This window comes from Sorex araneus, chromosome X (genome assembly GCF_027595985.1).
Source record: "Sorex araneus isolate mSorAra2 chromosome X, mSorAra2.pri, whole genome shotgun sequence".
Lineage (NCBI taxonomy): Eukaryota > Metazoa > Chordata > Mammalia > Eulipotyphla > Soricidae > Sorex > Sorex araneus.
The window spans coordinates 167,231,240-167,242,304 of NC_073313.1; the positions used below are offsets into that span (position 1 = coordinate 167,231,240).

The following is an 11,065-nucleotide window of genomic DNA, read 5'->3' on the forward strand; positions in this document are numbered from 1 at the left end:
TCCCCTGAACACCTGCCAGGAGTGAGCCCTGAGCACAGCTGGGTGTGGCCCGGAAAGTAGAAGAAAGAAAGAAAGAAAGAGAGAAAGAAAGAAAAAGAAGGCAAGCAAAGAAATAAATAAACTAATTAAAAAGAAGGAAATGAAAAACAAGAAGGCAAGCAAAGAAATAAATAAACTAATTAAAGAAGACGCTTAACGTTGTGGCCAGCGGGTAATGAATAAACAAAGCAGAATACTTCCAACGGAGTAATTAGTAAATTCTCCAAAGGCCTTGGAAGTAGAATCTAATGAGGCCCAATTACAACTTTTTAATTTTTATTTTGGCTTTTTGGGTCACACCCGGCGGTGCTCAGGGCTGACTCCTGGCTCTGCACTCAGGAATCACTCCTGGCAGTGCTTGGGGGACCCTATGGGATGCTGGGAATCGAACCCGGGTTGGCCGCGTGCCAGGCAAACGCCCTCCCCGCTGTGCTATTGCTCCAGCCCCCCTAATTACAACGTGACTGTGTCCAGGCAAACTACATGGCCCTTGTTCTGCTCAGGCGGTGTGTGTCAGCCATGAGCCGTGAATGAGGAGTCGGGAAGCGATGGGTGAGAGCAGGATTCGCACGCGGTGTTGGGGACTGGTTATTTCATCAGGGGATGTAGGTGCGATCCCTGACAGCAGAGACAAACTGGGGTGCCTGACGGCCCCCTAAAACTCACCAGGGCATGAGCCCTCAACACGGGACGAGGAGTGCTCCCTGAGCACCGATGCTGTGACCCTCAAACCAAAACCGAAACGGAGACGACAGATTAACTCCAATCAACCGAATCTGGTGTGACCCGCATGCGGGGTTGAGTTTGGGTTTTGGCGCCTCAGAGATACTGGGGCAGGACGGGGGGGGGGGGGTGGTTGTCCCTCGGTCTTTTCCCCTTTGCGGCAGCACAGCGACCAATTGGACAGAGAGGTAGGAGCTTGCAGTGATGTGGGGGCGTGCTGGAAATCTCGTGATGGGGGGCGGAACCAGCCCTGCTCCCCACCCCGACGAGACCCCGAGCGGCCGCCCACAAATGGCTCCTCTGCTCCTGAACGGCCATGATGCTCCCAGAGGCCCACAAACCAATCTGGGAACACAGCAGCTGCGGGCAGCAATACCTCTGGGCTTTGTTCCTAAAATACCAGAAGTCCAGGGGCTGGAACGATAGCACAGCGGGGAGGGCGTTTGCCTTGCACGCGGCCGACCCAGGTTCAAATCCCAGCATCACATATGGCCCCCTGAGCACCGCCAGGAGTGATTCCTGAGTACAGAGCCAGGAGTAACCCCTGAGCATCGCCGGGTGTGATCCAAAAAGCAAAAAAAAAAAAAGTTTCTCAAGTGTCAGGAGAGGGACGGATACAGAGGGGGTTAGAGGTGTCTTGCATTTATTTGTGAGGTAGAAAAAGAAAAGTATGACACTAATAACCGGGGCCAGGGAAAACGGGCCAGGAGGACTGGTTAATGGCGGATCAGAGGGGTGGGAGGGGGAGGGTGGTTAGGATAGAGGAGGGTCCATTGTGACGACGAACATTGGAAACGGTCACTCTGGGCAGGATCTGAGTGTGGGAAGCAGAGAAAGGGATGGACAGGATGACCTGTCAGTATCCGTGATGCAAACCATGATGCCTAAAGCGAGAGAGAGAGGGAGAGAGGAAGGGGGAGAGAGGGAAAGAGGGAGAGAAAGGGAGAGAGAGGAAGGGAGAGAGAAAGAGAGAGAGAGGGATAGAAAGGGAGAGGGAGGGAGAGAGAGGGGGGAGAGAGAAAGGGAGAGAGAGGGATAGAAAGGGAGAGGGAGGGAGAGAGAGGGGGGAGAGAGAGAGGGAGAGAGGCAGAGAGAACGTGAGAGAGGGAGAGAGATGTGAGAGAGAGAGGGAGAGGGAGAGAGAGAGGGAGAGAGGGAGAGAGAGGGAGAGAGGAGAGAGAGGAAGAGAGACAGGTTGAGAGAGAGGGAGAGAAATGTGAGAGAGAGACAAGGTGAAAGAGAGGGAGAGAGATGGAGAAAGAGAGGGAGAGGGAGGGAGAGAGGGAGGAAGAGAGAGAGAAAGGAAAGGAGAGAGAGAGATAGAGAGAGGGGAGTTGCCTGTCATAGAGGCAGGCAGGGGTGAGGGGTGGCTTGAAGGAGCGGTGGGAGGGACCCTGGAGACACTGGTGCTGGGAAGAGGGACGGGCGCTGGAACCCTGTAGGACTGACACCCGACCGTGAACAATTTTGTAACTATCTCACGGTGACTCGATTTAAAACATTTTCACATGAAATTAAAAGCTAAAGCCGCCCGCGTGCCCGGCTGTTGAACACACACCCAGTCTCTGCTGCGCGGGCAGGCCTGGCACGTCCAGGGCCCTTGGCAGCCTGCTCCGTCCTGTGAGGCAGTCCCCTGCCCCCCGGAGGCGCCTGGCATCCGAGGGGCCGTCGAGTCCCCTCCCACCCAGAAGTTACCATGTTGGGTGAAGGACGGGCGTTGCCGAATTCCTGCTCACCCTTCAGTAAACAGAGCGTCTGGGTGCGTGTCACAGCCTAATCCTTCTCTGCGCTGACACCAGCTCAAATATTTAGACCCTAGATAGCATTGCTAGTAAAACATCTCCTTATTCTGACTCTGAAGCACACCTCGACTCCCGGGGGTGGTTATTCAGGAGTATTTCTCTCCCTGACCAGCAGGACTTCCACCCAAATCGGGAGAAGCCCCGGATCCTTCTGAGCTAGCCACAGAGCTGCCACGAGTGGTGTGTGAACCCCAGAGATAAAGGAGATGTTTGGGCCTGGAGAGCAGCAGGAGCTGGCTACAGAGATATTCGCGACCTCGTTCTTACAAAGAGATTCAAGAGGTTCCTTTGTTCTCCAAGTTGGTCGCTCTAATAACGCGATCTAATACCGTCTGCTACTCTTCCAACCGGAAGGAGAGTTATCCCCGAGAGAGTAGCAAGGGTTCAAAGGGTTTGAAAGAAGTTACGGTCTCTATATACACAGTGGAATACCACGCAGCTCTGAAAAGGGACAAACGCAATTGGCCACAACACGGATGGGAAACTGGCGGAGTGAATTCAGCACCGGCAAACGGACAGCAGATACAGACCGATCGCTCACCAGGAGGACTTCGAGATACACAGCGAGGTAGCAACGAAGGGCCAACGGCAAGCCAACAGAAGAACTGGGCTCCACAACTGGACTGGGGGGTGGTGCAAGGAAGGAGCAGTGGGGGTCTCGGGGGAAGGAGGTGGGTACACAGGTGAAATTGTGCATAAGAAACCATCATCCCACAGACCCAGGAGTAAACCCTGGTCGAGCTCAGGGGAACATCCAGGGCTCAAGGGGCCGGGTTTTCCACACATAAGGGAGAGGTCGCGAGGAAAGATGCCTGTGTTGAAGGGACGATTGATAGCCCCCACCCCCGCCCTCCCCGGCGAAGGGGCGAGAATATCTGGGCTTGGCTTAGTCTGTCACATCAGCCAGTGCAGAGCGGGGCGGTGATGCTGATGTGAATGTCCGAAGAAGCTTCTAGAAGCTCTGGCACCCTGGCAAACCCTGACCAACTGTCTGAAACGTTCAGCACGCCCTGGGGAGACCTGTCCAAAGGCCACCCGGAGAGAGGGTGGTGCGGGCGCCGGAGAGCCCGGCTGCCCCCCGGCCCACAGACATGGGGAGGGGGCCAGGTGGAGCCAGAACCAGGAGGCCGGGGCTGAGCTACGAGCTGGTCACAGGGGGACGCGTGGGCCATAATCACCAGGGACGGTGGGTGCGTGGTAAGACAAGAGGAAGGGTCAAGGAGGGCTAGGGAAGGGGACCCATGGAAGGTTCCAGAATGTCTCCTGTGGAAGAATCAAAGGAACTAGTATTCTGCCCTGGGAATGAGGAACATGGAAGGTTCCTGAACATCTGCCATGGCCAAGTCACAGGATTCCAGGATTCCGCTCTAGGAAGGAGGCACATGGAAGGTTCCAGAATGTCTGCTGTGGAAGAATCAAAGGAACTAGGATTCCGCTCTGGGAATAGGTACATGGAAGGTTCCAGAACATCTGCCATTGGATGAGCCACAGGATTCTAGGATTCTGCTCTGGGAATGGGGCACATGGAAGGTTCCGGAACAGCGGTTCGGACTCTAATTCCGGCCTCTGGGGGCTCCTTGGAGATCTGGCGCCCAATTGACTCGCTTCACTCTGGACTCACAAAGCTCTGCCTTGGTTCTGGGGGTTTCCGGAAGCTCTGTTTCACTCTTAAGGGAAAATGGTTTTAGAAAAGAGAGAAACAGCCACAGATTCTGGCAACACCTCGTTCATCCCCGAATTCCACCAGCCCTCCTCCAAAATCACCTCCAGACCGAGAGCTCAATCTTTAAAGACTCTTTCTGAACCCTACAGGGAGCCAAGGTTTGGGGGCTCGACCTTCTGCCTGCAAGACTCAGACCCCCTGCTTTCCTGTCGGGACCCCTCCCTCTCTCCTCCAAATGAGCCAAGGCCCGTGGGAAGGGGCGTTTTCTGCATCTGGCTCCCATCTCCTGGTGGGCAGCAAGCCGCCAGCTCCTTTGTCGGATTATTTTTCCAGGTCCAGAAGAGAAAATTGGGGCTGGAGCGATAATACAGCGGGGAAGGCATTTGCCTGGCACGTGGCCGACCCGGGTTCGATCCCCGGCATCCCATAGGGTCCCCCGAGCACCGCCAGGAGTGATTCCTGAGCACAGAGCCAGGAGTCAGCCCTGAGCATCGCCGGGTGGGACCCAAAAAGCAAAAATAACTAAATAACTAAATAAACAATGATCCCTGAGCACAAAGCTAGGAGCAAGCCCTGAGCACTGCAGGCTGTGCCCCCCACCAAGAAAAAAAGAATGAAGAACTAATTTATCCAGATGCATGCAGGTGGTTCTGACCCCCCTCATGGGATGACGGCCTCAGGATGACCCCTTGGAGCACTGGTGTCCGGGAAACAGAGGCACAGGGGGTGAGGTACCCTGTTCTCTGTCCGTCCATGTTCACACCCTTTCTGGGGATTTCCGGGCACGTTCAGCCCCGCACGTTTCACCCACGGCCCCAGTAACCTCACCCCGACGGTAGCAGAAACGTGAGAAACTTCCCCAGCGGGAAAGACACGTTCCTGGTAAGCCGAAACTCTCGCCCCTTACTGCAAGGGAGCGTCAAGAAGCTCCTGGAATCCACTGGGTCGAGGAAGAACATTTTCACCGAGGCCGGCAGCTCCCAGGCCTGGAGGGTCCCCAGAACCTGGTCCCCCCCAACCCCCTCAGGCCTCTGTGACATCAGGACTGACTTTGGGACTTCCTGACCCTCTGAGGAAATTGCAGAGAGTTTTCACAGGTTTTTTTTTTTTCTTTCCCCAGTTTTGATTATCAATGGGGCCAGAGCAATAGCACAGCAGGGAGGGTGTTTGCAATGCATGAGGCTTACCGGGGTTCATTTCTAATTACCAATATCCCATATAGCCCCCCTGAGCCCTGCCAAGAGTGATCCTTGAGTGCAGAGCCAGGAGTAAGTCCTGAGCTTCAACAGGTGTAGACCAAAAACAAAAATAAATTTTTAAAAAATTATTATTTAGGATCATTTTTAAACAGAAATCAAATTCTTGGGTTGTTTTTTGTTTTTTGCTTTTTGGGTCCCACCCGGCGATGCTCAGGGCTGACTCCTGGCTCTGCACTCAGGAATCACTCCTGGCAGTGCTCGGGGGACTCTCTGGGATGCTGGGAATCGAACCCGGGTTGGCCATGTGCAAGGCAAAGGCCCTCCCCACTGTGCTATTGCTCCAGCCCCAAATTCTCGTCTTGACAGGAGGTTTCTTGAGTCTCCCCAACTTGGAGCCTAGCCAGAGTATCCCCCTGAAGAAAAGATGGTTAAACTTTGATTATATTCATCAAATTACATAATTAAGCTTATATAAACATTCTTTCCCATTCAAGAAGATCCTTGTTGCAGCAGCTAATAAAGAGAGTCACAAATGTCCCTGCCCGTGATATTGATGACATCAGCCAGTTTGACCGATTGACTGATTGATTGATTGATTGGCTGGATTTGGGGCCACACCCAGCTCTGCTCAGAACTGCCTTCCTGGCTCTGTGCTCTGGGGCTTGGGGACTTTATGGGGCATCAAGACCCGACTAAAGCTCGACTGCACGCCAGGCCAGCACCTTCCCTGCCTGCTCTTCTCCAGTCCTCAGCTTTCCTTACTAATAGAAAATAGTAGCACAGCGGGGAGGGCATTTGCCTTGCATGCAGCCAACCTGGGTTCGATTCCTCTGCCCCTCTCAGAGAGCCCGGCAAGCTACCCAGAGTATCCCGCCCGCATGGCAGAGCCTGGCAAGCTCCCCGTGGCGTATTCGAGATGCCAAACACAGTCACAACAAGTCTCACCGTGGAGACGTGACTGGCGCCTGCTTGAGCAAATCAATGAACAACGGGACAACAGTGACAGTGACAGAGAAAATCTTTGAAGCAGCTTCAAGAAACAATCCTGAGAGTTGACTCCGTGATACGCAGCAAGAATTCACTAGTTGATTCCTAGTCGGCCCCGAAAGAACCCGGACCTTCCCACGGCCAGAGACTGACCAGAACCACAGAGGCGATGCACGCCCCCCTGCCCCCGCCATATGCCCCCGTCCCCGCCTGAGGGATCTCAGGGCAATCAAGGTCCCAAACTAGCAGAGCAAACTAGATTTGTCAAGAAGTGGCTGCTCTCGCGGGGAGGGCGTTGGCCTTGCACATGGCCGACCCGGGTTCCATCCCCGGCATCCGCTATGGTCCCCTGAGCACCACCAGGAGTAATTCCTGAGTACAGAGCCAGGGGTAACCCCTGAGCATCGCCGAGTTGGTGACTCAAAAAGCAAAAAGCAAAAGAAGAAGTGGCGGCTTCTAAATGAATGAACACGGAGAGTGTTAGGCTGAGTGAAGTGAGTCAGAGGAGAGGGGCAGATAGAGAATGACGCACTCAGTTGTGGGACACACAAAAATATAGTAGAAGAACAATATCCACGGCCAGGGCAAATAGGGGCCAGGAGGGCTGGTCAGTGGCTGGAACTGCCCACAGGGTGTGTGGGGTGGGGAGGGTGGGTCAGACAGAGAAGGGACCAGGGTGACAGGAATAGCTGGGAAGGGTCACGCTGGGCAGGAAATGAGGTTCACCAGTTACCAGTAGGTAAAGGGATATTCTGGATAAGCTTTCAGGGTCAGTATTGCAAACCACAGGGCCCAAAAGGGGGGAGAGAGAGAGACAGAGACAGAGACAGAGAGACAGAGAAAGAGAGAGACAGAGAGAGGGGCAGAGAAAGAAAGAGAGACAATGAGAGACACAGAGACACACAGAGAGACAGAGAGACAGAGAGAGACAATGAGAAACACAGAGACACAGAGAGAGAGAGGGAGAGGGAGAGAAAGACAGAGACAGAAACAGAGAGAGAGGGACAGAGAGAGAAAGAGAGACAATAAGAGACACAGACACACAGAGAGACAGAGAGACAGAGAGAGACAATGAGAAACACAGAGACACAGAGAGAGAGAGAGAGGGAGAGGGAGAGAAAGACAGAGACAGAAACAGAGAGACAGAGAGAGGGACAGAGAGAGAGAAAGAGAGACAATGAGAGACACAGAGACACACAGAGAGAGACAGAGAGACAGAGAGAAAGAGAGAGAAACAGAGAGACAGAGAGAAAGAGAGAGAAACAGACAGAGAGAAAGAGAGAGAGGGGAAAAGCGCCTGCCACAGAGGCTGATGGGGGTGACGGGAGGGGCCCTGAGGACCCTGGGGCTGGGGAACGTGCCCTGGCGGAGGGCGGGTGCTGGAACCCTGTGTGACTGACACCCGACCACTAACAGCTCTGTCAGGGTCCGTCTCACAGTCATTCAATTAAAAAGTTAAAAAAAACAAAAAGTGGCTGCTGATTCAGACCCTGAGTAATCGAGGGCTGCAGCTACTCAAACACAGACAGGGGGAACTTTATTTTATTTTTTCTGCTTTTTGGGTCCCACCCGGCGATGCTCAGGGCTGACTCCTGGCTCTGCACTCAGGAATCACTCCTGGCAGTGCTCGGGGGGGACCCTATGGGATGCCGGGGATCGAACCCGGGTCGGCCGCGTGCCAGTTCAACGCCCTCCACGCTGTGCTCTCGCTCCTGCCCGTGGATGAACTTAAACTTAAAAGCCCACCCCCATATTCAGACCCCGACCCCCCTTTGCCCAAGGACGCAAGCCACATTCTTTCTGTTTGAAGGGGAGCTACTCTCCTAGCTACCGTATTTCCTCTACCGCATTTCCCTGGAACCAGCATGACCCCCCCTCCCCTTTCCAGTTCTTTTTAAAAATTGTTTGCTTTTTGGGTCACACCCGGGATGCTCAGGGCTGACTCCTGGCTCATGCACTCAGGACCTGGCGGTGCTTGGGAGACCCTATGGGATGCTGGGAATCGAACCCGGTCAGCCACATGCAAGGCAAACGCCCTCCCCGCTGTGCTATCGCTCCAGCCCCCCTTTCCAGTTCTTAAACTCGCATCCGTGCCCTCCCTCCAGCATGCAGCCCAAGCCTGGGACTATTCACGGTCTCAGGGGCTCTGGTGTGTGTGCTGAGTCCCGGGAACTCTGCAAGCGGCCTGCGGACTCCATACTCGCTCATGCCCCAACAATTCTCGGGGCGTGCACTCCCACCCCTGTCACCGGCTCCAGTGCCTTGTCCTCTCGCTGGCCCTCCCTGGAGACCTCCCTCGCCCGGTCTGGTGTCCGGAGGTCCCTGGACCATGAACTCTTCTCGGCGTGGAGCAAAATGCGTGACCGTGGGGTAGGACAGAAAGGGCGTGTGTATGTGTATGTGTATGTGTGTGTGTGCATGTGTATGTGTATGTGTATGTGTATGTGTGTATATGTGCATGTGTATGTGAGTATGTGTGCGTGTGTGTGTATGTGTATGTGTGTATATGTGTGTGCATGTGTGTATGTGTGTGTTTGTGTGTGTGCGTGTGTATGTGTGTGTATGTGTGTATGTGTGTGTGCGCATGTGTATATGTGTGTGTGTGTATGTGTGTGTGTGCGTATGTGTGTGTGTGTGAGTGTGTGTGTGGCTTTCTCCCAACTACCCCTCTGAGGTCTGCAAGCCAGGGGCATCCCCATGGTTCGGACGGGCAGGTGGCCGCCCTAAATCAGAGCCCCTCTGCTCCTCGGCCCCCTGGGGAAGGCGCCAAGCCCCCCCACCCCCACCCCCACCCCCCACCCCCCGCCGAGACACGGGACTGGGTGCAGAGATGCTTTGGCTAATGAGATTAAGCCACTTTCCCGAGATCAGTCTTTGCCTGCTGCTCCCTCCTGCCCCGCCTTGGGGAGGGCGCAGGGGCGTCCCCTCCGGGTGATGCTCTGGGCCCTGGGCGCTGGCCAGGGCTCCCCCCCAACCCACCCTGCACCCACCCACCCACCCGCGGGGCCCCGCGCTCCCTCTCCAGGGTTCTGCAGAACCGATTAGCCTGGCTGGGGTGGCGCGTCCTCCCTTCTGGTGCCCGCGTCCCAGGTGCTCCCTGCGAACAAAGGGGCCGGAGGATGCCAACCCGGCTCTCCGGGGAAGAGGAGGGGGAAAGAGAGGGGGAAAAGGGGAAAAGAGGAAAAAGAGGGGAAACGGGGGGGGGGGGGGGAAGGCTCAAGAGGGCAGGAAGAGAAGCCAGGAGCGCTCCGTGCGTGCCTCTGGGCAGACTCTGGGTCTCGGCGCGCGGGCAGCCCCGCGCCCAGGAAAAGCGTTTCGAAAGCGTTTGTAAAGCGTTTCTAAAGCGTTTGCAAAGCGTTTCTAAAGCGTTTCCAATAACGCCTACCGGGCAACACTCTGCGCCGCGCCCCCCCTCCCACCCCGACCGGCAATGCGAGGCGCAGACGGGGCGGCCGGCAGCGGGCGCGGGGGTCGCAGGGGGCGCGGGCGGCGCACGGGGGAGCGGGGAGGGCAGGGGCTGGGGGCGCGGGGCGACAGGGGCTGGGGGTCCCGCGGGCCCAGGAGTGTGGGCCTGGGGGTCCCGGGACCGCCCCCCCTCCCGGTACCTGCGCCCGGGAAGGGGAGCGCAGGGCGGGCCGCGGGGTCCGGGGCGCCCCCCTACCTCGGATGTAGGCGCACCTGCCCTCGTCCAGCGCGCTGGAGGCGGAGCCCCCCATGGTGCGGGCTGCGGGTCCGCCGGCTCCGGGGCGCAGGCGACTTCCCCCGCCGGGCGCCGCCCCGGGAGCCTCCGCCCTCGCCGCCCTCCGGCCGCCTTGGGTGGGGACAGGCGTGGGGGGGTAGAGGGCAGGCAGGGGACAGGAGGCAGGGCTAGGGTTAGGTCTTGAAAGTGGGACCAGGCTTAGCTCTGTGCTCAGGGCTGACTCCTGGCTCTGTGCTCAGGGCTGACTCTTGGCTCTGTGCTCAGGGCTGACTCCCGGCTCTGTGCTCAGGGCTGACTCCCGGCTCTGTGCTCAGGGCTGACTCCCGGCTCTGTGCTCAGGGCTCACTCCTGGCTCTGTGCTCAGGGCTGACTCCTGGCTCTGTGCTCAGGGCTGACTCCTGGCTCTGTGCTCAGGGCTGACTCCCGGTTCTGTGCTCGGGGGTCACTCCTGTCAGGGCCCAGGGCCCCTCTGTGGGTCCATGTGCGAGGCCTGCGTCTTCCCCCTGCATGTCTCCATCCAGCCCCTGGTATATGCCATCCGCCCCCCCCCATGGATGTGGAAACTTCTCCCCATTCAAGCTTCTTCCTGTATTTTATTTCTCCTTCCTGGGTCTCAGGGGGCCCCTGGGGTGCTGGGGAGGAATCGGGGCCTCCCCGCTCAGAGCCCGCGGTCCCCTGGGCGGCCTCTCGGACCCTCTTCCTCGTGGAAATCACCTGCGCCCTCCGAGGGCAGGAGTTTGGGTCCCAATCTCCAGTCGGGCCCCACGTTGGAAGCACCCGGAGCCGCCCTGCTCCCCACGGGGCGATTCCTCCGCCTAGACCCCCTTGGGGGCATGTCCCAGAGTACTGAGCTCCGACCACAGGTCATCAACTGTACGGGGGGACGAGGTGAGCCAGGCCTGGGGAGGACCATGCCTCACCCCGTGGAGAGCCCTCAGGAAGCCCGGCCAGC

General features: G+C 57.0%; 1 protein-coding gene across 2 annotated transcripts in view; it reads right to left on the bottom strand.

The window, feature by feature from the left end:
- The window catches only part of NIBAN1 (niban apoptosis regulator 1), a 48,060-nt gene extending 37,887 nt beyond the window's left edge, over positions 1-10,173 (bottom strand). For both annotated transcript variants that reach the window (XM_055123394.1, XM_055123393.1), the window contains exon 1: positions 10,075-10,173. In XM_055123394.1, the coding sequence (XP_054979369.1) occupies positions 10,075-10,129 (55 nt within the window). In that variant the 5' untranslated portion in view covers positions 10,130-10,173. The remainder of the gene's footprint in view (positions 1-10,074) is intronic.
- Positions 10,174-11,065: the final 892 nt, after the last annotated feature.